The 26,812-nt window shown below is 36.5% G+C and overlaps 1 protein-coding gene across 1 annotated transcript in view; it reads right to left on the bottom strand.

Moving 5' to 3' along the window:
• Positions 1 to 26,812, bottom strand: part of LOC129236770 (collagen alpha chain CG42342-like) — a 159,819-nt gene that overhangs the window by 25,540 nt on the left and 107,467 nt on the right. Inside the window, exons 9-13 of the mRNA XM_054870982.1 lie at positions 6,755 to 7,114; positions 6,618 to 6,689; positions 6,447 to 6,542; positions 6,322 to 6,366; positions 1,932 to 1,994 (exon numbers count right to left, since the gene is read on the bottom strand). Of these exons, the coding sequence (XP_054726957.1) occupies positions 1,932 to 1,994; positions 6,322 to 6,366; positions 6,447 to 6,542; positions 6,618 to 6,689; positions 6,755 to 7,114 (636 nt within the window). The remainder of the gene's footprint in view (positions 1 to 1,931; positions 1,995 to 6,321; positions 6,367 to 6,446; positions 6,543 to 6,617; positions 6,690 to 6,754; positions 7,115 to 26,812) is intronic.

Genomic DNA, 26,812 nt, shown 5'->3' with positions numbered 1-26,812 from the left:
CTTGAAGGCAAACGATTAATTATACATAAAAAACAAATAAAAAAATATATTTTTTTTTTGATAAGCCAATTTTTGACAGTCGCAAAGAAACAGCCGGTTATGGCATACGCATCCACCCGGCGTTTTGAAGCTTCCGTAATAACGGAAGACAAGTACAGTTTGGTGTTAAAAAACAAAAAAAAATAAAATGGAATACCCTGGCAATTCGTAGAATTTTATCCCGTCAATTAAATGATAGCGCAAACATTTTTTTTTTTAATTTAGTAAAATTGTACTTTTCAAAACTAAAAACGTTGCACTTGCACGGATTTCAGAGAGAGAACGTTGGTTCGAATCTCGGTGAAAGACCGAAATACAGGAAAAGTTTTTCTAATAGCGGTCGCTCCTCGGCAGGCAATGGCAAACCTCCGAGGGTAATTCTGCCATGAAAAAGTTCGTCGGACTTCACTTTTGCTGCTGCTGTGACTGTTGGTGTATCGCTTTGCGTTCTCTATCAATATGACACACCCTTCCTAACCACTCTTCAGCACGAGATAAGATTTTGTAGGTTTAACGGCCGTTTTGTGACTGATTTCACTGCTGCCGACTGCTAGCAATTGCTCAGCTGCTTTTTGTTCTGGTGTGGGCCGAGCTCTTCGTACGGTAGAGAGCCGGTTCATTTCGTTTGCCAAAAGGTCCGACGGGAGCTTTCAGCTATTACATAGATTTCGTTATAAGATACAGTTTTTGTTACAAAATATAAATTTCTATAACAAAAAAATGAAATAATTGAGCAAAAATGTCCTCTCAGACAGTACATAAATGCGAAATTCAGTTGGTCCTTAGTTTGAAATGGCTATATTACGTATTTATATAAATTTATGTATTTACATATTACAAAAAAAAAAAAAGTATAATAAAAAAAATATATATACAAAAACATTCTTTATTTATGTCTTTTTTTTAGTTGTAAAGGTGTGTATGTGTGTATGCTGGTGTGTCTATTTCACTGTTATTTATTTTGTGAGTTATTAACTTCGTGTTTTTATATTTTGTTCATTTAAATTCACAAGTTCAAATAACAATGAGCACAAGCCTGTTTTTGATTTCAGTGTTAAATATTTTTTTATTTCGCTTAGATGTAAGAGTATGAATTCTTTTATTCTCGAATTCCTAAAAATATGCATTTGTAACGTGTTAGCTTAATTTTACCTCCGTTCTTTGTTACAATTTTGATTTTTCACAACTGAAAATTGGATACAAATTATTATTGTTTTGGCATTATTTCCATATTTCTTTGCTTTTGAAGTGCTTTAGGTCTTGAGTTACTTATGTTTGTAAGTATTTAGTACATGTATGTATGTATGTATATATGTATGTATGTAAGCTGATGTGTGTAGAAATATTTTCTTAAGAGTGTACCTATATGTGTGCTGTGTGTGGCTGTGTTTGGATCTCTATGGATATGTACTATTTGTTATTGCATTTTGTGTGCGTATTTGTTTTCAGGTGTGTGTGTTTGTGTTCGTTTTTATTAAAAGCGTTCTTGCATTGGCTTGAATTTATGTGCTATTTTGGCTTTTTATTAACTTCGTTTCATTAATAAACAGTTATTTGCTGTTTGCATTTTTGCATTTTTGCTTGTTTAGAATTAGTAGCCCCACACCTGTTAGAAGTAAACAAAGAAGAAGAAGAAGACGCACAGAAATTATGATTTACCATTTTGTTAGATACATTAAATTTGCTGAGTTAGAATATTAGTGTAAATGTTAAGTCAAGAAATAACAAACTATTAAATTTCGAAATACAAGAAGTTTATTTATTTTTTATTATATTAAATCCAATTAAGATATGAAATACAACTATTTTGTTATAATATTAAAATGTTTTTGAATTTTTCGCATTAATTTTATATATTTATGAATAGACCAAAGATCAGTGCAGTTACTTACCGGTAAGCCAGCTTTGCCAGAGGGGCCAGATGGGCCAGAATCGCCACGCATACCCATAGGACCCTGTTGAAAAGCAAATTAATTAAAACTCTCAAAATAAATGTTCTAAGCTGCTTTTTAGTTTTTAAATAATTTATTATTTCCTATCAAAAATGTGGATTCAATCCTTTCCTGTCTTAAATTGCTAATTTTCTCACAATAAAAATTTTGAAAGTAATTAGTTATATGTTGTGTAAAGTGTTATTTGGCCCTACAGCCATCAATTGCAAGCTAGGCCTTGATTCATTCTAACTATATCAAATCAGTAGGTGTAGGCTGGAGGCCCACCTTTTTAACTGAGTTGACGGACTGGGTTCACTTTCTATTCGGCACAAAATTGAGGCAGTCAAATTTTATTTCGTTATCTCTACCATTTACTGTGACTGCAGCCTCAGGCAATGACATAAAAAATGTTGGATCGATTGGATTTCATTCAATGCGGGTGTCTAAAATTTAGAAGGACTTATGCGCTAGTAAAACTTCGCATCGATCTGCAGTGTAAAAACTAGCTGTGCTCTCTATAGCAATCATTTCTGTATTGAAGACGCAAGGAGAGACCGCCTCCAGTTCAATGCCTCATCGTCGACTGATTGGTGCAAATGGTAATACCACTTCAGCAGCTTTATCTTCCACGCATTCCAAGTTAAAATATTTATGGGAATACTGGAAGTCTCTGCCATTGATTTTAATATAAGCTCGATTTGCACAATGTGGTTCTCTTTATCTAATGGCCCTTTTGAGAGCTACGTCATGCATGAAGGTTTGGGCCATTGACGAGTCAATTGCATATTATTCTTATAAAAGCCAAAGAAGTCCAGTGCTTACACAAGTTTTTAAGGTTAATTTGCTAAAATCTTTTTATATTTCGCTGGGATGATACACGAAATTTGTATACAGTTAAGATATTGATGGATATAGTTTGGGACGTTTCGCACTTGTCGATAAGGTAGATACTTTACTACGTCGTATTGTTTTTTTTTGCAGAGGTTTAAATCAAAATGTCAGAAACATCTCACAGTTGGCGTCACACCAATGGCGTGTAGGGCACGCTCCTACTAATACTACAACAATATTCCCACCTCGGCTAAATCCACAAAAGTATAACATCTGGGTAGAGCCCCGTTTATGTCCGAAGACATAATAGGTACCTACGAAGACATAACAGGTATCGCCGTCTTGTCTTCTGGCGATATTGAAGTGAGTGTTTCACTCAACAGACTGTGGTCTTTGTAGGACTTCACTTTTGCTGCTGCTGTGACTGTTGTTGCATCGCTTTGCGTTCTCTATCAGTATGACGGAGCCGCGTCATGATTTTAGCTGCTCACGTTTCGGCTGCGTTCTTGGCTGATGACCGATGGCTTGTTCGAAAATAACTCGTTCCTCTTTGAAGCGGTCGCAATGAAAATTCATGTCTGCTGTTTGTCAGCTTAAAACTGTGCAGGTATTCCCGAACGCATCCTTCCTAACCACTCATCAACACGTGATTGATTTTGTAGGTTCAACGGCCGTATTCCCAAAAGGCCCGACGGGAGCTTTCAGCTATTACACAGATTGCGCCATAAGACAAATGCAGCGCTCCTTGGCTGTGTGCCGTATTGAGAGTCTCTGATTACGCTGTACAACACGAAGTTCAACATTGATAGAAAGGGTCAGTAGAGAAGACGACAAAAATGTGCGTGTATCGATGATTTGAAAGTTTATGCCTGAATTTTTTTTATTTACACTTTTTTTGAACTACCAGCCACCGTGAAATCATCTATCGTCGTCGTCAATCTCATCTAATGGTACACCCAAGAAACATGTTGTTTTGACGGTATGAGTCCAGTGAGACAGGGGTTTTAGATGAGTGAGTTTAAGGGGCGTGTGAATATGTGTGGGTACCTTCATTTACCGGACACATGTTAAGTATGCCTGAGATAATTCTGGATAGGTAGGAGTTAGGTTAGATTAGGTGAAGTGGCTGTCCTGTGATACACCTAAGCAAGTAGAGGTTCCTTCATATCCTTTCTTACTCGACTTGGTACTCTCTAAATTATTGTGCGACCTTTTAAAAGCTAGCTATACTAGCTAGTTTAAGATTATCAACATTCGCAATATTGTCCACAAAGGTGAGACCGAGCAATCTCAACCGTCTTTTACACAGAGCCATGCACCCGCATAGAAGGTGTTCGACAGTCTCTTCCTCTTTTATATCTTGACAGGTTCTACAGTAGTCATTGGGACGTCATTGTCATAGAATCTACTGGCATGTCTTCCTATTATACAGTGCTCAGATAGGACACTTACTACGATTCTTATATCCTTCGTATTTAATTTAAGTAGATTCTTAATGCGGCCCATATTCCATTCGGGACATGTTTGTCTGTCTATTCAAAGTTTACATGTTGCCAAGGTCATGGGTATGGCGACCTTGTCCTGACTACCTTAGAGCGAGGAGCCCAATCTAGCGAACTCATCTGCCTTATAGTTACATTTAGGTAAGAGTGTAACACAATATCGAGATCCATATTGCAAATTCAGGAAGATGTACAAGCTCTGGATAAGGCCCAACGCCTCCTGACGTTTTTATAATCTATCGCCAAAAAGACCACTGCTCCTGCTTTTCGAATGTTTAAGGCTTGGCGAGGAAAAGGAGTAGAAATCTCCACCTGGTACAACCAGAAGAAATGCTCACCTCAAACCTGCGCTATCCTAGGTTTATTAAGGGAACTGGATTTGGATGAGGTATTGTGACGAGAGGTGGGCACAAAAGATTTTGAGGTTGATACGCAAACTCCCTTTATATTCTATTGCTATTCTAAGAAGAATTGCACAAAAAATCTCTTGTAGTCGCAGTGCGCAGTAGCCTAATAAAAATAATTATTCTAAGAAGAAGCTCAACCGAAGAAGGACGTATACGTCTGTGTGTCGTTATACGTATTCATCGACAGGCAGTCGCTTTTATATGGAGTGAAACGTGCTCTACTCTAATTATACGTGCTCTACTCTCTAATTATTATGCCTTTTATATGTCGGGATTAGAGAACAAAAACAAATTTTAATCATCAAAAATCACTTTATTGTTTTTCAAAATATATATATACACTTTTGCATGCGTTTGAACCAATTGTCGAAGCACATTTGCCACTCTGAATGAGGTACCTCCAAAACATGCATTCTAAATGCCGCAACCGCTTCTTCAGGTGTCGAAAAACGTTGACCTCTCAGTTTGTTTTTTACGTACGGGAATAAAAAGAAGTCATTCGGTGCCAAGTCAGGACTATATGGCGGATGACCCAATAATTCGATGTTTTGGGTGCTCAAAAATGCACTTGTTTGAGCCGATGTGTGAGAACTCGCATTGTCCTGGTGAAGAGTGATCCGTCTTTGGCGATTGGTTTTCCTAATTTCTTGGAAGACAACTGACAAACAAATGGTTGTGTACCACTCAGAATTTACTGTTCTGCGTTGTTCTAGTGGTACGGTTGCGACATGTCCAGTTTTTCCGAAAAAACAGGCGACCATTTGCTTGGAAGTGCTTCGTGCGCGAACAACTTTTGTTGGATTTGGCTCATCTTGAAACACCCATACCGTCGTCTGCTGTTTACTTTCGGGCTCATACGCGTAAATCCATGATTCATCACCTGTCACGATGTCATAGACGTATTTCAAAGCCCCGCGATCGTATTTTTTGAGCATTTCCTTCGACCAATCGACACGAGCCTTTTTTTGAGCGATTGACAAATTGTGTGGGATCCAACGCGAACAAATTTTTTTGACAGTCAAACGTTTATGCAATATAGAATGTATGCTGGTCCCACTAATGCCTAAGATTGTCTCAATCTCACGATAGGTCACATGACGATCTTGCAATATCAGTTCGCGCACAGCATCAATGGTTTTCGGAACAACAACTGATTTTGGAAGAATTTGTCTCAGTTAATCCACGTCGAAAGTTGTAAAAAATAATCGCACGACAATGTTCACGATTTAATTCCATTTTTGGACCGAGATGAATCTTTTAAGTTACTGTAAACAACACAAATAGCGCTGGTATTTCAAAACGTTCTGAGTACGTAAAAGCCAAAAAATGTCAAACTGTGCGATACAGCTGTCAGTTGCCAGATTGCAACACCAGGGTTGCCAAATCCCGACATATACAAGGCACCCCTCGTAGCTGATAAAAATCACAGTTTTCTGTCTTTAGTAAAGCTCCTTTGATTCAGATTAAAATTCTCGATGCAAAAGTATTTTGCATCAGATTGTTGTAACTACTTTTATACTGTCCTAAAAATAACTAGTATTTACCAAATGTATTATACATTTACCTAGTTTTACTTGCTATTGAACAGTTAAACAAAATATTACTTACAGGTAAACCCATTGGTCCTTGGTCTCCTTTTTGGCCCTTCTCACCCTGAAACATTTATTAATACATTATTCATATTTGTAGAACTACTTCGCATTGCTAACACTTTTTATTCTTCATCAACTTACCGGATCACCTTTACGCCCATCCATGCCACGTTCTCCATGCTTACCCGGCTGGCCGGGTGGACCCATAGGACCGGGTGGCCCTGGTGGCCCATAAAGCTAAATTAGAGCAAAGAAAAATATTGTATTTTATAGTAAATAATTCATTCGCTATGCCAGTGCTAATTAACTTACATATTCAATAGTGGGCATATGAGGCTGATCCGACATTCCATCATCTTGTCGCCGACGCATTTTTCTATACTTCTAGTTGAAATGCTATGATCAGTACAATTTTGGAAAATAACAAAGCTACTTTGCAATTTACTCACTGAATCACCGCGGTCACCTTTGTCACCCTTCACACCCGGATAACCGGGTGGACCGGGCAGGCCGGGTGGACCCATCAGCCCTGGTGGTCCAATATCGCCTCGATCGCCCTTCTCGCCGGGTGGACCTTGGTAACCAGGCAGACCAGGTGGGCCCTCAATACCGGGCTCACCAGGTAGACCATCCAAGCCACGCGGTCCAAGAGAACCAGGTTCTCCAGGCTCGCCCGCATCACCCTTAACACCATCGCGTCCATCGCGACCATCCTTGCCGGGCATGCCAGGCGGACCGGGTGGACCACGTAACAGTTGCACTGGGGGATCATCATAGTCTTCGTCCTTAGCGCCACCGGGACCGAAAATCTGCAGCAAAGTATTGCGTATAGTGTGTGTGATGTGGGTGATGAAGTTGAAATTGTTGCATTTACGTAAATTTCCATTCCAGTTTGCATTATGCACAGGTGGGAGCAGCAGCAAGGGAATAAAAAGAATAATTTTGTGAAGTGGCTACTCAGCAGGTTGGCAGTTGAAAGGGCGGTTAAGCGTATTACAGTGCAGCCTAAGAGCACCGGGGTGTTCATGTGCACGCGAGCGTGTGTGCTTATGTGCATTAGTGTGTTGCGAAGCGTGTAGGCCTTCGAAGCTTAATACTACTTGTAAATATGTTTCAACTTTTACTGTTATTTGTGCCTACTTAATTGCAACTTTCCATTTTGTAATTGTAATTTTTGTTTTAATAACTTTTTCTTGTTTTTTGACTTTTGTTTTGCAAAAACCGTGTTAACACCACAACAATAAAAACAAAACTACATATAACGCTACGAGTACAGTGAAAACATACAGTTATTTTAGAATAAGCTTACGAAAAACGAATTTCTGCGTGTGTGCGGCTTGTTTTATCGCAACCACAATTAAAAGCTGAAAATGTTTGGAAGTGTGTGTGGTTGCACATGCTGGTGGTGTGTGTGTTCCTTTGAGCATTGTGCGTAGATATGTAAGCATGTAAGAAGCCTTGGTAGTGGAGGAGTTGATGATTATATATTTTTTTCATATAATATTGAAGAGAAGCACACATACACACAGATCATGTGAGTGGTCCATATGAGAGTTTCTTATTAAAAGGAGAATTAAAAAAATCTAGCCAAATATTTATGGAATAAGATATCATTCATTTGGCTGTTTCGGCTGGCTACGCAGTGGCGTGTCTCATCAACCAATATGTTTGGAAAAAAATTTGTGGAAGAAAATTTTTCTGCTGTCATTTTTAAAAAACACTTCTCTTCAGTTTTTTTCATACTTTTTTTATTAATGGTTCGTTGTACATATTTGAATGTAACTAGACAAGTTAAGATAATTCCACTATGAAACTTTCAGGGATCACTAGGGTCTCAGCTGAGAAAGAAGAAAGAAAGAAAAACCTGGAGAGGCAAAAAAAATTGAACAGTTTTAACAAAAATTTTCAGTAAAAGATACACTGCGAAACCTTCATGGATTAATGAGCATAGTCTCACTGTTATGAATAAAAAAAAGAAGAAAAAAAGAGGGGCAAAAAATGGGCAGGGGTGTTTTTCACAAAACACAAAAACAAAAGTTTTAGTAACATTTTCAACAACAAAATAAAATAATCTTCCAAATGTACAGTATCCTAAAAATAAATGTTTTTTTTTGCTAAAAATAGTGTTTTTTATTTAAAAAAAATAATATTTTTTTTTGTTAAAAATAATGTTTTTTTGGTAAAAATAATTGTTGTGTTTTCTTAAAAAATAAATGTGTTGTTTTATTCAAAATAATGTTTTTTTATTTCTAGGATAGAATATATTTAAGAATAAATTTTTTTGTTGCCAAAAATCCACCTAGTTTTTTTCTTCTTTCTTTTCTCATTCATAGCTGTGAGACTAGCTCATTAATGCATGAAGGTTTGAACAAGTTTGTATATTTTTAGTGAAAACTTTTGTTAAAATTGTAAAATCCAGTTTTTCTCTTAGTTTTTCATTAATAGCTGAGACCATTTATAGTGATCCCTAAAAGTTTCGTGGTGGGACTACTTTAACTTTTACAGTTATGCGTACAGCGAACCAACAATAAAAAGAAAAAATCAGAGGGGTTTTTCATAATGGACAAAAAAAAAAGAATTTTCCCACAAATTTTGTTAAAGCTTATTTTATTTTGGAAAAAATAAAAATGTTAAAAAGAACCGAAGATAGTTTACTTTAAAGAGCTCATTTTCAATATTGAATAAATCTTAAAATTATAAAGTTTTGTCACATAACTTCTTTTTGCCCACAAGCCTACAAATAAACAAAATAACAAACAAAAAATTCTAAATATTTCAATAAGTCTACAAAAATGCATGACTTTGTATCGTTAAACAAAACAAGGTTTTCAGTTGCATTTTCAAATGTCAATTGTGACTCCACTCCAACATCCACTTTAAATTGTTGCTTCCTTCAGATGTATTGACATCTCAGCAAACTTGTGTGAGTTTTGCACTCAGAAATGAGCTCAAGAGATGCATCTCGTTAGGCTAGATGATCTTTCAGCCACATCTGACGTGAAATTTGAACTACTCTAGGGTCAAAACGGAGAAATGTTAACGAAGCGAATGGTCGTTTGATTATAATTGCTAAGGGAATTGGAGATTGTATGTGAATAATCTGAGAAATCATACTAAATTTCCCCCATATTCTCATCAGAGCACACTGTAATAACCTACTGATATTTCAAGGGTAAATCAATCTCTTTAGTTCCGTCGGTGAGCCATTTAGTGCCAAAATACAGTGTGCCTCAGAAAGGCACCTGTATTTGTGTCATCCTAATGAGCATAGTTATGTTACATAACGTATACGCCACGTCAGTCTATTTGCAGAATTTTAATTATGGTTTCTTTCTTCATTTGACACACTCTGTTGCATAATCGGACGTAAGTAGCATGGAATTTGTATTTGTAAGATATGAAAAAGGTTGCGGTTATGCAGCTAAGAACTATCTATACATTTATGTACGTCTATGTATGCATGTGTGTGCACGCTTATCACTTATGTATTCATATATGCATGTACATACATATATGAATATCTGCAAAAGTTACTATGTTGCACAAATGTCACTTTTTGGGCACACGACCGCACGTGACACAAAATAAATTCCTTTTTACACAAACTGCATTTTACCCTGAAAGGCATTGCTTTCATTACAGACACATAGTTCCATATGTACATATCTACTTATATTGCAAATGAACCACCCTGACAACCCAAGTGCAGAAAGTGGCAAATTAGTTGCACCTACTCCTGTGGAACTTGTTGCCGCCCAAGAGTGTATAAAGCACGAACAGCCGATGCGATGAAGGCAGCAACAGTATCACATTGTAGCAGTTGCATGCGCAAAAAATTCTTATTTTACATAAGTACATACATATATACCCTATCATATGATGTGCTTGTATGCATGTAAATATGTGTGTGTGCCAATGCAAATGGGCTTGTGTGCTTTTTTGTGTCAATTTGTGGCTGACTACTTGGGAGATTGCTAAGTGTAATTTAAGGCGGAAATAGTAAGCCAAGCAAGGCAAAAGCAAAAACAAGCATGTGTATGTATGTACGTATACAAATATAAGCGTAAGAACAAACGATATATATAAAAGTCTATTATAGAGAATGCATCCACTAGATAAAAAAAAGTACCAACACCAAAAAACAAAAAATAAAATAATATTAGAAGCTAAAACCACATACCATTATCTGCAACACCACAACTCACTCACACATACGTATCTATGCACATACATTCATCCACTTACATTGATGTGAATTCATACAAAGCACACTTAGAGTTATTAAAGTATAGTAAAAATAACAAGAGTTTCCGTACCAAGGCAACAGTAAAAAAAATTAAAATAAAAGCTTTTTGTAGTTGATGTAGCAGCGCCACAGATTCCGCATACATACTGACATATAGTATGTACCTACATAAATATGCACATATGCAAAATGAACTTTATAAGTAGAAAAAAATGCGCAGCAGTGACAATGGACACAGAGAATGATTTCGAGAATTTCAAAAATTTTACCCGCAACTTTGCTGACATGCAGCCGCAGGATGTACAGCGGCCATCTATTCACTTTTCTTCCGAGGGCTTTTAATAAATTTAAAAATTACTACAGGCTGTTTTTCGATATTTTATGTGGAGGAAAGGGAACATCACTTATGTAATCAAATGTTTATCTAATGAGAAGGAAGAATTTACAGTGCTTATGGTGTTTCATCGTTCATTTCGTGAAAGCTTCAAGCAGCTTATACACTGCACGAAAAAACTAAGACGATTATGATGATATTTACTAAAGCAATAATCGAAAAATGTCTCCATATCGTTTTGTTGGTTGTATTTGTGCGTGCGTGTCGGTGTTTTTCCACAAATGGAAGGACCTACAGTTTCAAGCTGACTCCGAACGCAGATATGTTTTTATGAGGAGCTTCTTCATGGCAGAAATACACTCGGAGGTTTGCCGAGAGGCGACCGCTATTAGAAAAAACTTTTTCTTCATTTTAGTGCTTTATGCACGGAAATTCGAACCCATGTACTCCAAATGGTAGTCAATCGCACCAACCCGGATCGATAAGGGAGGGCATTGTTACTAGCCTACATTTTTTTTGCTATGTTGGTACACTTTTCATATGAACGTACGTGAAGTTTCATTTCAATCTGCCAATTCGGTCTTTGATTACAAGCCATTTAGTACCAACGTATCACAGTATTTTCTACCATGAAAAGATTAAGTATCGTGCGGTGGTTCAATTTTTATTTTTGGAAGGTTTAACCGTAGATCGTTCTTTGTATCAAAAATGATACATTTCATATTTTAGAAGCCAATAAATTCTTCCACGTTGGCAACACTTACCTCAACTTTTATGACTTTGTTTGTTCCGTTAATATAAGCATTTTAAACTGAGTTTCAAATTTTAAAATCAAGTAGGCCGCGAGAAAAACGAAAACTTCATAATTCTACTCATTGTATCATATTTGATACATATGAAATTTTTTATGATTTTTCGTGCAAATAGTTTTAGTTTCACCCTTGTTTTGACATTATTCGGACGTTTTTTTGTGAATAAGTGATTGTTAGTGAAGTTTGGTTCAAAAATGTCGCGTCCGCAATATTTAACTTTAGAGGAGCTGGTGAATGAAGTTATGGATAACAGTTCAAACGATGAATCTGTAAATGGAAATTTTTCAAATTCAGAAACTGAGGCGGAGGACTATGTGTTTGAAAATGACTCAAATGAAAGTTTTTTATCAGATATTTCTGAGAATATTGGACTCAACTTTGATATTGATCCGTTATATACTGCAAAAGATGGTACCATATGGAGGCCAGAGCCATACACCATCGGTCGTTCAAGGGCGGAAAACGTCATTAGTTTGAGACCAGGTTACTAACTGTGCTATTTTATATTACGATTTTTCAATTTACATACTGACTTACTTCTTTTAGGAGTAACAAGAAACGCATCTAGCCGAGTTGGAAACATCCGAGATTCCATGCTATTATTTTTCCCTACATCGATTACGAAAATAATAATTGAAAATTCGAATAAGTATGGGAAAGAATTGCATGGAGATAAACATTTAGAAATTGATGAAGATCTACTTCTGGCTTTTCTGGCTGTTTTGATATTGGCTGGTGTATATAAGTACGTTAATACATATAAAAACTAAAATATCATAAATAAAAAATTGTTTTTTTCGAATACTTATATAGATCTAAAAATGAAACTTTGCATGAAAAAACATTTTTATATGTATTGAAAGTTATACGCTTTGATGACGTACTTAGTCGACGAGAGAGAAGAAGTGAAGATAAATTTGCACCAATTCGCGATCTTTGGGAACGGTGGGTAAAACTACTCCCTACGTTCTATAATCCTCATGATTGCATCACAGTAGACGAACAATTATTGGGTTTTCACGGCCGCTGTAAGTTTCGCCAGTACATTCCGTCCAAACCCGAGAAGTACGGTATAAAGTTTTGGTTGGCCGTTGATTCCGAAACATGTTATGTTTGGAAAATACAGCCTTATTTGGGAAAAGGAATTACTGGAGTTCCAGAGCGCAATCAAGGCGAGCGGGTCGTACTTGATTTAGTGGAAGGATTGAAAGGTCACAACGTTACCATGGACAACTTTTTCTCGTCGCATACTTTGGGTCAAAAACTTTTAAAACGCAATTTAACGATGGTTGGAACAATGCGCAAAAATAAGATATCCATTCCTCCAAAGTTACTTCAGTGCAAAAACATTCCTAGATATAATTCAACTTTTGCATTTACTCCGGACACTACTCTTGTTTCGTATATGAGCCATAAAAACAAGTGCACAATTGTTATGAGCACAATGCACCACGACGCGAATGTTCTAGGTAACTCAAAAAAATTGCCAGAATTAATTTCCTTTTATAACTCGACGAAAGGAGGAGTTGATACGGTGGACAAAATGTTAACCTGTTACAGTTGCAAGCGAAAAAACAATCGTTGGACTATGGCAGTTTTTTCCAATATGATTGACATCTCAGCATTAAACTCATATATTATATATAATGAAATAGATCCAAACTGGAAGTCTACAAGGAAGCACACAATACGCAAGTGTTTTCTTCATGAACTTGCCATTTCATTAGCTAAACCTTATGTTGAAAAACAATCCCAACGTACTCAAAATGGCATGCTTTCGTCCATTTTCTTTACTGGCGTCGTCAACAGTGCAGACGAGAACGAAGCTGGATCTTCAAAAAAGGCTAAAATGGAAAGTTTGGAAAAAAAGAATCGAGCAAGATGTTGTATGTGTTATAGTTCCGGAGAAAATAAAAACAAATGGACCTCTTTATATTGCAGCAAATGCAAAAAACCTTATTGTAAAGACAAACATATGGAAAATATTTGTACAAAATGCGTCAATAAAGCTTAATTTTATAACTATCTCAAAATCTAGTTAAAAACACATTGGTTTGTTTCATTTTTAATAATAATTCGGTATGTATCAAAAAAGATACACGGTATGGAATTGTGAAGTTTTTTGTAGGGCTGATCTACGGTTAAAAGCAACGTCCAAAACCCGTCACAACACCAGAAATCATAGAAAAAATATAGGAAATCGTAATGGAAAATCGTCTAGTGACTCAAAGAGATTCAGTAGAAGCCTTGGGCATCTCATTGGGCAGTATACGCAATGCTTTGACTAAAGTATTGGGTTTCAGAAAGTTGTGTGCTCAATGGATGTCGCACTTGCACCCAAGAAAACAAAAACACAGTCGAAAGCGGCTTCTTCAGAAACATTCGAAAGGAAAAAGTGGATTTTGTGTGTCGATTCATTACTATGGATGAGACTTTGATCTATTACCATGATCATGAATCCAAACAATAAGCTAAAGAGTGTTGTGAACCTGGCTCTTCGGCTCCGGAACAAGTACATGTCCAGAAATCAGCGAAGAAGGTGTCAGCATCAGTTTTTGGGGATGCGAAAGAAATTTTGTTTGTGCATTACTTGCAAACTATTGAAACAATAAATTCTGAATATTATGGAGGATTTTAGCCCAGTTGAAAAAAAAATTCGTGAAAAAGACTCAGTTTGCCAAAGAAAAAAAATATTCTACATCAGTACAATGCAACGTGTCACAAGAGCATTTTAACAATGACTAAAATCCATGAATTAAAGTTCAAATTGTTAGAGCATCTATTGTATTCACCAGTATTGGTCCCTAGCATCTGTTTCCAGACCTAAAAATTCATGCGTGGAAAGCGTTTTTCATCAAATGATGAGGTCATAACAGCTGTGGAAGCGTGTTTTGCAGCCACTCCAGAATCCCCTTGGAACAAGTGTATTGATGTTCAGGAAGACTAAACCGAATGATAAAGTGTATTTCAAACCATAAAATTGTGTTTTTCTTATCGAATCGCAAAACTTATTGACTAACTAGGTTGAGTATTATAAGTTTTTTTCATCGTTTTATCTCGATCTCACATGTATGTGATTGTTTCGGTATACGAACAAAAAATATGCCGCGTGGAAAAGCTTTGTCTGAAGAAGCAAAGCTTTGTGCGGATGGGGCAAGAGAAGTGGTAGAAAACAAAAACTTAGCGCTAGAGATGTTCGGGAAATCAAATGTTTAGCTATTATATAAATAAATCAAATAGACAAGCTGAAATTGAATACACTATAAATTTGGAAGTTACTACGCGCCGTGTGTAGAAGTATCTAAACCTAAGTTAACCACACGTCACAAACAGGTCAGATCGAAATTTCAAGAAAAGTATCAACTTTGGGAAAGAGTAATTATTTCCGATGAAAAAAAATCATTAAATTAATAAATGGAAGAAACAAGAGGAGAGAACAGCTTGTAATTTCGGAGATGGTTTTGTTATGGTTGGGCAGCCAATAGCATCAAAGGTGGAACGCCTTTATGTTTTATATCCACAAAAATGAATAGTGTCAAGTATATGGAGCTTCTAGATGAAGTACTTGCTACCTTTTTCGATGATAGTTTCAATGAGCAGTGGATTTTACAGCATTAAAATGCAGCCGTTCACACTTTCAAAACAATAGTTTGAAAAAAAAGACTAATTTTAAAATGGCCTGCTTGCAGCCCTGACCTTAACCTCATCGAAAATAGATGGCAATATTTTCTCTTTGTTTATTTGAAATATGTATAATAACATTCTTTTCACTGTATAGGTTTTACTTTTCTTAATAATTTATTTAAGTCTCGTCAAATGTATCCCTATTTCTATTAATTTTGAAAACATTTATCATTAAAAGTTTAAATTTAATATTAAAAACAAAAATTGTTTGCCCTCAGCTAATGAAAAAATATGGAAAAAAGGTTGGTCTCATAAGTTTTTCGTGTGGTGAAAAGTGGATAAATAAGCAAGAATAGGCTCGGTGAAACTTAACTGGCTTTGAGATGCAATTAAGCCGCTTGAAACTATTATACCAGACCACGTAAGAAGAAGACCATGTATTGGTAATCGAATTTGGTAAAAGAACGTGCCGTTACTAAATAGGTGTTTCTGTTTTATATACACTTCTTTGTTTGCCTACATTTTTGATGCTGGCTTGTTTGTTATTTTGAAGTGTATATCTTCGAGTGTATTTCTGCTATGAAAAAGCTCCTCAGAAAAATATCTGCCATTCGGAGCCAGCTTGAAACTGTAGGTCCCTCCATTTGTGTAACAACATCGAGACGCACACCACAAATAGGAGGAGGAGCTCGGCCAAATACCCAAAAATGTATTCGCGCCAATTATGTATATATACAAATATATATACATATCTAATAATTCAATAAAAAATGCGTTTTTCGTGCGTTCACTTTTCACAATTTTCAACGCTGATTAACAATACTAGAATGCTTCGATGAACTGAAATCTTTATACGGCGAGCAAGGACAATCTTTTAATACTGTAAAAATCTGGTACTCATACAATGAGATTTCTCATGGCCGCTGTTTGCTCTTCTCTCACCGACGCCTTCTAAGAAGGTCATCCAAACACAGTTGCAGTCCTAGAAAATATCGATGCTGCAAGCCAAATGATTGAGGAATGCCTTCATGTCACATATCGTGAGATTGAGACATCCTTGGGCATTGGTATGACGAGCATCAATAAAGCGTGGCATAATCACCTTGTAGTAAAAAGGGTGTTTTTACATAGGATCCCACATAATTTAAAAAACAGCCTGGATGCTTCAAAAATTGGCTCAAACGATGATTAAGCCGTACTCAAGGCACTGGCTATTGTACTAAAATTATTATGAACATTTGTATAACCCTGAGTTATACCGGCAATCCAAAATATTCGCTAATGCTCCACAGACTTAGTCACAACCAAATTTATACTTGGATTGGGGGCAAACGTTATTTAAGAATTACCAAAGAGATAACCTTAGTTCCATAAAATCGATTAAACTCTTTGTTTCACAGCAACCGTTTGTTGCGTATACGCCATGCATACCAAATACCCCGAGCAGTGAGAGAGAGCTCCAATGCATACTGGTAGCAACCCCTCAATTCGAATTTTTTATTTATTTTAAACTGTAAAGTTTGGGCTTACATTTCTAATAATAATTCGCCTGATAGGATGTCAGGTTCAGATGTAAGATTTTTCCAAAATTACCAAAATGATAATTTTATGGGTTTCCATTCTTTTTTGAGGCGATGAAATGATTTGAGAATTAAAAGCTCTCATCTTATTTACAAAACAAAAAAAACAAAAGCAAATAATGGTAATTTGCTGAAATTTGTACTAAACAAATGACATGGTTTTACACTAGTGGAAATATTAAGTGCTCATGGTGGTCGCCGTGACTACCATACGGAATTCACAGAGAGAACGTAGGTTCGAATCTCGGCAAACTACCAAAATTGAGAAAAACATTTTTCTAATAGCGGTCGCCCCTCCCTCGGCAGGCAATGGCAAACCTCCGAGTGTATTTCTGCCATGAAAAAGACCCTCATAAAAATATCTGCCGTTCGGAGTCGGCTTGAAACTGTAGGTCCTTCTATTTGTGGAACAACATCAAGACGCACACCACAAATAGGAGGAGGAGCTCAGCCAAACACCCAAAAATGGTGTACGCGCCAATTATAGGTATATATATATAATATATGTTCAGTTAAATATGGTCACACATGAGTTTCAATATACTATAAGCCATTTGAAGGTTTAAATAATTTTGAAAAAAATATCAAATAAGCGATTTTCGAAAGTCAACCTTTCAAAACTGTGAAATCGACGTTGAAATTCTCTTGCGGCTATCAAATTATGTTTTTAATTTAATTAAAACTTGATTAGTAGAATTACAGAATGCAACAACTGAATCGTTTTAGGAACGATTGCATCGGGAACATACACACCTGTGTGTAAGAAGCATATACCCGACCGTACGACCTTCACGTGGTACGCTTCGGGTAACGCTAATGTCAGTGGTAATGTTTTTCCTTGCGAGTGATGCTGTTTTTTTGGACATTTTTCTATACTTTCCAAAAAACCAAAAAAATTGAAGTTTCCAACCAAAAAAAAAAAACAAATTTTAATAAAAAAAAAATATTAAAAAAATTTATTTAAAAAATATTATAAAAATATTTAAAAAAATATCTTCAAAAATTTGAAATTAAATTTTTTTTAAATTAAGAATTAAGGAAAGAAGTTTTATAAACAATGTGAAAAATCTGAGGAATCATTTTATTTTTTAGTTTCAATAGTACATAATTATGAGCGTGATCCTTGTTCCTTTCATACCCGTTGTCTTGAAAATATTTTCATCAAGAGTTCTTTAAACTACAGATTTAAAGCTTAGATCAGTTTTTTTTTATAACTTCCGTACGTGCATGTAGCTCTTTATTATATTTCATTTCATCAAATGGTGGTACGAAACTGTTAATAATTCACCATTCGCTAGCATGAAGAAGATAAATAAAGCAACCTAGAAAGGCAGCGGCCAGGATATGGTATTTCCCTATAGGTTAATATACAAACGCATTTGGGTATCTTTATATATTACAAAACATACATCGACCAAAATAATTTCGAAGTCGTTGAAGGTAAACCACACAACGCCGAATAGCGCAGCAGAGGATTCCGGAAAGACAAAAGCAATTTCCACACAAAAATGTTAAGTTGCATTCTTAGAAGCTGCACGCTCTATTAAGGCAGTATTACCTACGCACATGCAAACCATGTGAGCATGAACTAAAATTTACATATGTGTAAGTATATGAGATGCTGGCAAGTGGCAAGTGGGAAGTTGTAAACGACAACTAAGGTATTAGCGAGTGCTTGCATTAGAAAAGAAATTCAATAGAGAACAATGACAAAATTGAGGCGAATAATGCGAAACAAAATTTTAATGCAGAAATTATAATATTTGGTATTAAATAAATATTATTTTGGGGAAAAAGAAATCCATTATTTTTGCGCTAATGGTTTAAAACTGTTTTAATGGTCGACTTTAGCTTCTGGGCGATGCTACAATTACTAACATGCTGGTCAACTTCGATTATTTATGTGATTTTACCGACTTTTTCGACATTATTGACGTTTTCTTTAACATCATAAATGCCTGAACGGAATTGATGAATCCCAAATTCCACGTAATTAGCTGTTAAAGCCATAACATAAACGCCATTCACAATTTCAGTGGTCTGGCTTGCATTTTCGCCTTTATCAAAGAGAAACTGTAAAATATATATTTCCTCTTTTTAATACCCTGTACGGTTCTTCCGGAACCTAATACAATATACTGATAGCTTTAAGGGAAAACGTACTAAGTCCAATTTGAACTTCTTAGGTAGATGATGCAGTATTAAAGATCGTTAGATTTAAGTACCCGAAAAGTAATCACTCTCAATAATATTAAGCAGAAGCTTCGAATGATATTTGATGAATGATATTTTATGTGTATGCACTTGGAATACCCCGTAGCTCAATCTGTGGCGATATGATTCAACATTTTGCTCACAAATCCTGCCGTTCCAAAAAGAATAGAAGTGGCATGCTTATCAGCAATTTCATTTCCATCTTTGTTCCTATGTTCTGGAATTCAGATCAGAGAAATATTACTTAACCATCCGAAAGATTTGATCACCTTCTTACAGGAGTTGACCAGTTTGGCGTCGTCAGTGTCGCGATCGCAACTTAACTATCGGTAAAAATGTTAATATCTCCCCCGCTCCCACGTTCCCTAAGCCTTCTGCATGCCTGCAGGATCGAAAAGACTTCTGCCTGAATATAAAATGTATACAAAAATATATCGAACACGAGGGAGCATAATAGAATGGAAACTTTGAAGCTACTTTTCTCGAGATTTTCGTATTTTGAGCTACGACGGTTCGATATTATTGTTTCGAGGTGAAAGTTTTGTTTTGTTCCAAAGTTCGATGTACGTTAAGATTTGATTATAAATGTCGAACGTATGACGAACAACGTAAAAAAGCGACCCACCCGTGCGACTAAGAGCAAAATTTTAATTGCGTACGATCTGAAAAACTTTCCTTGCAAAAGTTTCATGATTTTAGGTGAGCTCTAATTTAGTAGCATTATAGTGGCACGTTAGGGTGGTAGGAACTGAGATTTGAGGGCTAAGTACCACAACAAAAATAGTCTCTTAGAGACAGAAACATCCATACATCATACTTTAAGATATCGAAATTTCAAAAAAAAAACATCATCATCATTCTTTCTCTAACTCCCGGGGCGCATATGGGAGTACCACGGGTGAAACATCTTGACCGATTTCGAGTTTTTGCTAACTCCTCTATCTCCAGCCATGATTTTCCAGCATTCCCTGCCTCCTTTAAAACAGTGCGACGTCATGACGTTTTAGGCCTTCCCATTTTTCGGCTGCCCTGGGGATTCCAGTCAAGTGCGTAGTGACAGATTTCCCCGGCAGGTTCCCGTAAAGTGCGTCCGATTCACCCTATTTCCGCCTTTTTATAATTGTAGCGACTGCTTCGATGTTATAGCGTTGGTATAATGACAAGTTGCTTAGAGTGTTGGACCACCAAATTTTGAGAATTCGACGCAGTCCTCTATTTATAAATGCTTCTAACTTGCTTGCAAGGTTGTCGCTAACTAGCCACGTCTTACAGCCATATAAAAGAACTGTGAGGACATTGGATTTGTACAAGTTCAATTTTGTCTTCACAAATAAGCTGGAACTCAATTTTTCGTAATCTGGCGAAAGCTCCAGGGCTTTTTGATAATCTGGATTCTATGTCTTTCTTTGCATCACCATTCATCGTAATCTCACTTTCAAGGTATTGAAAGGAGTCCACAAGTTCAATTTTCTGTCCTTCAATAACAAAATTGAGGATATATTATATTGGCATTCATTTTCATTGCCTTTGTCTTTTGAATGTTTATTTTAAACCCATATAGTGAGGCTTCGCTTGGTGGATGCCGCGAAGTTTGCCATCGAAAGATTTATGCAGAACATTGTCGAGGACTAGCAGAAAAAGTATAGGCGACATTAGGCAGTCTTTCCCGACGCCTTCGTTGCTTTTGAAGGGCCCTGATAAGCGGGTGTTTGTAGCACTCTATAGTTAAAGTTTTTGTAATGGACTTTAATCATAGCAATCAGCTTTGGTGGAATTTTACAATCTTAAAGTGCTTTCCAGATGCAGTTGCGTCGGATGCTGTCCAAGGCCGTTCGGAAGTCAATAAAAGCCAATTGTAGCAGAGTTTGCCACTCGTTTGTTTGCTCAATTATAATCCGCAGATTATTGATTTGGTTGCTGTTTGCGGATGGCTGCATCTAGTGCTTGATTGATGCGGTTGAGGATTATTTTTGACAACATTTGTGATGGAATTGATAGTAGCGTAATACCTCTGTAGTTTGAGCACAACCTTAGATAACCTTTCTTTGGTATTTTTATTATCATGCCTTCCAACCAATCTTTAGGAAGTTTAAGTTACGCCAGATAGCATCGAGGAGCGGCTTTAAAAGCTTAGCAGTGGTTTCTGGAGTAGCTTTTAATACTTCTGGTGGATTACCATCATAGCCTGGCGTCTTGCCGCTTTTAAGATTTTTGACGGCCATTGTGATTTCGGCTAGTGATGGCGGATAAGTGCTAATTCTATATTCGTTATTACTCAGAATGTTGTTTTCGTTTTCTGGTGATACATTTGGGGAATTCAATAGCTCGCAGAAGTGTTCGCGCCATCGTGAAATTTGTTCATCTAGTGTATGAAGAGTACATCCTGAGTCCATTCGACTTGATAGAGCCCTTGGCTTAAAAGTTGTTTCTTGGTAGTGTAATTCTAACATCGTGCAGCGTTTTAGTGTCTTGTTTTGCGCTGCTACTTTAGACTAAGGCTAACTTTTTTTGTTGTTGTAAGACACAATGGTATATTTGCTGCACACATCTTTTGCCAAGTATTTGGCTCAATTCTTTCTCCAATTTAAGGTGTTCGTTTTGCTTTTATTTTTCCTAAAAATTAAGGAACTTAAGAATATAAGCCAACTTCGCAAGCAGATTAAGAAAGATACTCCAGAGTTTACCTCACCAGTCATTTGCTGCGATATGGAGATTGTCATTACAAGCAATTTTTTTATTTGCTTTTTGTTTCATAACCTTGGTTGTCATTAGTACATAACCATTGCCTCATACCAACTCAATCGACTACGATCGCTACTTATTAGGTTCGTATACATATACAGTTGGTCTAATGGGAGCGTAACCGGCAAAATTCATACTTAGAGTTCCGTTATAGAAATAATTTAAATTCTGCTAAATAGGTGCATCCTTTTTGCAATATGCGTTGTGCATTTTTTAGTTTTGTGAGAAATTTATAAAGTGTACGTTGTTTTTATAAAATTACTTCCGCGTATGGAAAACAATTTGAGGCAGTGCATACCCTAAAGGTCTAAAAAAGTCACGTGCATCTTCAGCAAAATATTTGAAGAAATCGAAAACGTTCATAAATAAGTACCTCTCTAAAGCAGGCCGAACTTATCGTTGTGTGAAACTGAAGTAGTTTTAAGGAAACATGCAGTTAATGTATCCAAAAGCAGGTTGCGAGGACGTTTACGTGTAGAAGACTGAAAAATTCCGGATTACATTGAAAAAACCGCTACTCTCATTATCACCATTGCAAAACGACCTGCCTGGGCTAAGCGAAATTTAGAACGGAATAGGGCAAGATATTCACGGACGAATCTTCCTTTTGGGGGAGTAGTTGCATACGTCGATCCTGGTGTACTACTGATAATCAACAACTTCAACGAACTGGTAAGCATCCAGCTGAGGTTTGTGATTGAGGCTGCTTCCCCGAAAAATGATTTGGTCGTTTATACCTCCAATTTGAATGCACTTTTGATGAGTCAAATTTACCAAAAAGCATTAGACCGTGAGCTGCGAAGATGTTTGGAAAAACTAGTCAACCTTGGATTTTACAAGAAGACAACGATCCCAAGCATCGAAGCCGAAGGTGTGTGGGGTGAAAACAGCAAAATGGGATTGAATGTTGGATTGGTCTTCACAGTCGCGTGATGCCAACTCTATTGAAAATTTTTGTTGCAATAGTTAAGCAAAAAACTCAAAGGGAAACAAATATGGATGCTCAGTTATCAAGACAAATTCGCCTGATTTGAAGCTGATTACCTCCACAACTTGCACAGAAATTAACACAAAGTATGACTGGAAAAATATAAGTCAATGTAACTAATGGTGGTGACTACATATTTTAATGCATATATATTGCGTTTAATGAATATTATGAACCCATACAATGCAATTTGTTAGAATCAAATTGGACAGATTGTATTTGTGTGAAATAATAATAATACTGTTATGTATGCCACCTGAACACGTTTAAGTGTAGTAGTATAAACTTCATTTGCTGGATATTTTCCTATATCCTATGACAAAACTTTACTACGACGCTTGCCATTGCTTGCCAATAGACGATTACGATTAAAATAACAATAAATTTTACGTATTATTACGCAAAATGTTGGGATCCAGTCGGTGGTCTTCAAAATAAAAGTGGGTTTAAGCGACGGTCATCTTTGCCGTCTGTAACTTTGTAGCAGGTTGCATATCTGTTTATCATTTCATTTGCCGTATCTCTTGAACTGCTTAAGAGCTGGTGAATTTATAACGTACCCTACGTGCTCACGACAGACATGCCGGAATGCAGACCAAGCATTAACAATCCCTTCCCAACAGAGTCCTTCACATAGTGTCCCCGAGCCACAAGGTCCCGTAATTTTATGAAAAGGTGATAGTAGTCTGCACTAACAAACTTTATGAGCTATCGAAATCAAATAAATAAGTCTGTAAACGAGCTCAACGAAGAAACTCAGATAATAATCCCCCAATTCTCAGGTCCCTCACTCTCCTTAAACTAATAAAGTTCCAATATAAGCTCTTAAATTTAAAATATGAAGAAAAGGAGATAAAATGGACAGGCTACTCGTCCATGCCTTCAACACAGTGGCACACAAATGTGGCCACTACGGTGAACAATACACACCCATTTCCATTTGTACATACAGTCATTGTCAAAAGAAAGTGTACAGCATGTATTGACAAGTTTTGACTATTTTTTTATTCACTTTTTAATTTCAATTATTTTTTTAAAAAGCATAGTTCATACAATGGTATCACAATGGACCTGCCGAAGGTCTAAGTGTGTCTTGCGACAACCACCCTACCTACCCTACCCATAGTTCATACTGCAACAAAAACTATATAAGGCAAAGTTTCGAACTTTGTATAAAACTCGTAAAAATGCGGAAAATTTGCATCAAAATTTTAAACCATTTATTCAAAATTTTTAGAAAAATTTCGTGTACGCCCTTTTTTTAGATCATTGAATTTTTGCAGTAAAGTGCAAGTTCCAAATAGGTCAAAATCACATTGAAGTTTGAAAATTTGTTATGGTCGCGGACTTGCGCATTTTCTCCATTTAACGGCTGCTTCAAATTGTATTTACCTATATGGAAGAAAACATCCAAGTTCGACAGCAGAAAAAACGTTCAAAAATCAACGCAATTTTTGAGGTACTTAAAACATGCACTTTATTGAATCAAAATTCAATAATTTATAACATATCTGAAGTTTTTCTAAAAATTCTGTGTAAAAAGTTTCATGTTTTGATGAAAATTTGTCCAATTTTACAAATTTTGTACAAAGTTCGAAACTTTGCTGTTTATGGTTTTGTTTGAAGTAAGAACTATAATTTTATAAAAAAGTAATTGAAATAAATAAATAAATGGTCAAAACCTGTCAATACATGGTGTACATTTTCTTTTGACGTTGCCTGCACCTACATACATAAGTACATTCTGAAAATAAACCGGCTAATAACGCTGCATTCTCCACACGTTGTCGAATGTGGCCCGCATGGAAAACGCAGAGTGAATGGGCGTGACTGGGCGCAGCCAGCAGTGCTGCTGCTGGTACTTTGGCTTGTGACTAAAGCTGCGAAAGTAATTTACTTCACTCCACTACGTTCCATTCCATTCACTACTTAAATGCGTGTGCCTCGGCATTCTGCGGTAATGTGTTGCATGCCATCACTGGCTGTTGTTCCAAAGAAAATAGCATACAAATTGACATGCACGCAGTTGTGAATACATTTCCAAAAATACATTCATTCTACACATGCTTAGCTATAAACTCGTGTATGTGCATGCATACGTCAGTATTTCCTCTGGTACAAAAATTTTTTTGTTGCTTGTTTTCGCTTTTTTTTAGCTGATATTGCCGTTGCCGTTATTGCTATTGTTGCCATTGTTTTGGTGTTGCTATTGTTCAGTCTAGTTATTTAAGTTGTTTTTTCCTCTTTTGATTGTTGCCACAGCTTTGGGTAGTGGTGAGTTGTTGCTAATGCGGCAACGTTTTGTGGTTTTCTGTATTTAAACTTTTCATTTTCATTTTACACTGCTTTCAAAGCAGCTTTTCGCACTTCCGTATCCTCTTTACTCGTACCTTCATGTACACTTCTTCTTATTTGTATTATCATTACTATTTTTTTCTTATGCATTTACAAATTTTTGTTTTTGTTTGCGGAAATTAGTAACAATTTGTGTTAAATTTTCTAGCAAAAATTAAATTACAAGCAGCAAAAACGCAGTGGAAACTCCATTTTTCCTAAGACTACAAATTATTGTATGAGAGTCGTGAAACCTGTGTGCAAGTGAGCACATTTGTATGAGTGTAGGTAGTATGATATGTGTGGGTGTGCAACGTGCTCATTTCCGGACGCCCATATTCAATGCACGTGCGGCTTCAGAACAATGGAAGTTCGCAAATGAACGCCTTTAAAGCGAAATTGAAAATTTCGCACAGCATTTATGCATTTTTCCTGTTTTGCCGGCAAAAGAAAAACATATTTACATAATAAAAGGTATTTTTTTAGGTGTGCAGAATTTTCGTTGGGAGTATTTGAAGAAAATCTTGTGGAGAATCATTGAAATATTCAGCAAAATTTAGCAAATTTTTTTTCACACAAAATTTTATGAACGGACAACGTTTAAAAAACGTGAATATTTATTTCCTAAATTAGTCTACTGTATCTATCTGTCTATATTAGATATCGACAACAGTGATTTGGTCAGTTTTCCTGTCATGCTTTTTTTTGTTTCTTGTTTTTTCTAAACATAAAATGGGGTCAATGCTATAGTAGTATGCGCTGGGTTAATACCATTCCTCCTAAGGGCTAAATGATTATTTCCACCAAGACTGTGAAACAGGCGAGCCTGAAATCATACTTTTATTAGGACGAATTATTTAAAATATAAAATGCTTTCTTTTAAAATTACAAAAAATTAAATTCTATTCTTGCTGCAAAATTACAACGCCTTTGTAAATGATGTAAGATGAAAAAAAAAACTTAATGACCGAATCATACAAGAAATGAACTGCTCAGGCCATGGAATTTCATTCCTTAAAACTTCCTGGTGTCGTTTTTTTAGCATAATATCGGCTATTTTTGACATTTAAAACATTTACTTTTATTAATTTTTTAGTATAAAATATCCCGGGACACGTGGGTATCGCGGGTAACGAGACCTCTGACTCCTTAGCTAAGATGGGCTCTGAGGCCAACTTCTTTGGCTCAGAGCCCGTTTTGCCACTCCCTTCTGTGGCCATCACAGCCACGGTTAGCAAATGGGTAACTACCACCCACAAGCGAGCTTGGCAGGCTGAGAGAAGCTGCAGATGGACTAAACTGATGTTACCTGTCATGTCCGATCGGCTGTCGCAAACCCTTCTGTCATTAAGCAGAGGGGAGTGCAGACGGCTGGTTGGACTGATGACGGGCCACTTTCTGTGGGCAAAGCACATGGAAAGGTTGGGCATCTCAGACAGTGTACTCTGCCCAGCCTGTGAAGAGGAGGATGAGACGGCGGACCACTTCCTGTGTGTCTGCCCCGCCTTCGCTCGAATCAGGTTTGAGGTCTTTGGCACTGATGTGTTAAGAAGCGACCATCTTGGCTCCTTGGCACCACAAGATCTACTCAGATTTCTTCGGAGATCGGGTAGATTTAAAGAAAATTAAAAGG

The sequence above is a fragment of the Anastrepha obliqua genome, chromosome 1 (genome assembly GCF_027943255.1).
Source record: "Anastrepha obliqua isolate idAnaObli1 chromosome 1, idAnaObli1_1.0, whole genome shotgun sequence".
NCBI classification, from domain to species: domain Eukaryota; kingdom Metazoa; phylum Arthropoda; class Insecta; order Diptera; family Tephritidae; genus Anastrepha; species Anastrepha obliqua.
The sequence above is the reverse complement of the archived record's forward strand: the minus strand, read 5'-3'. Positions and strand labels throughout refer to the sequence as shown.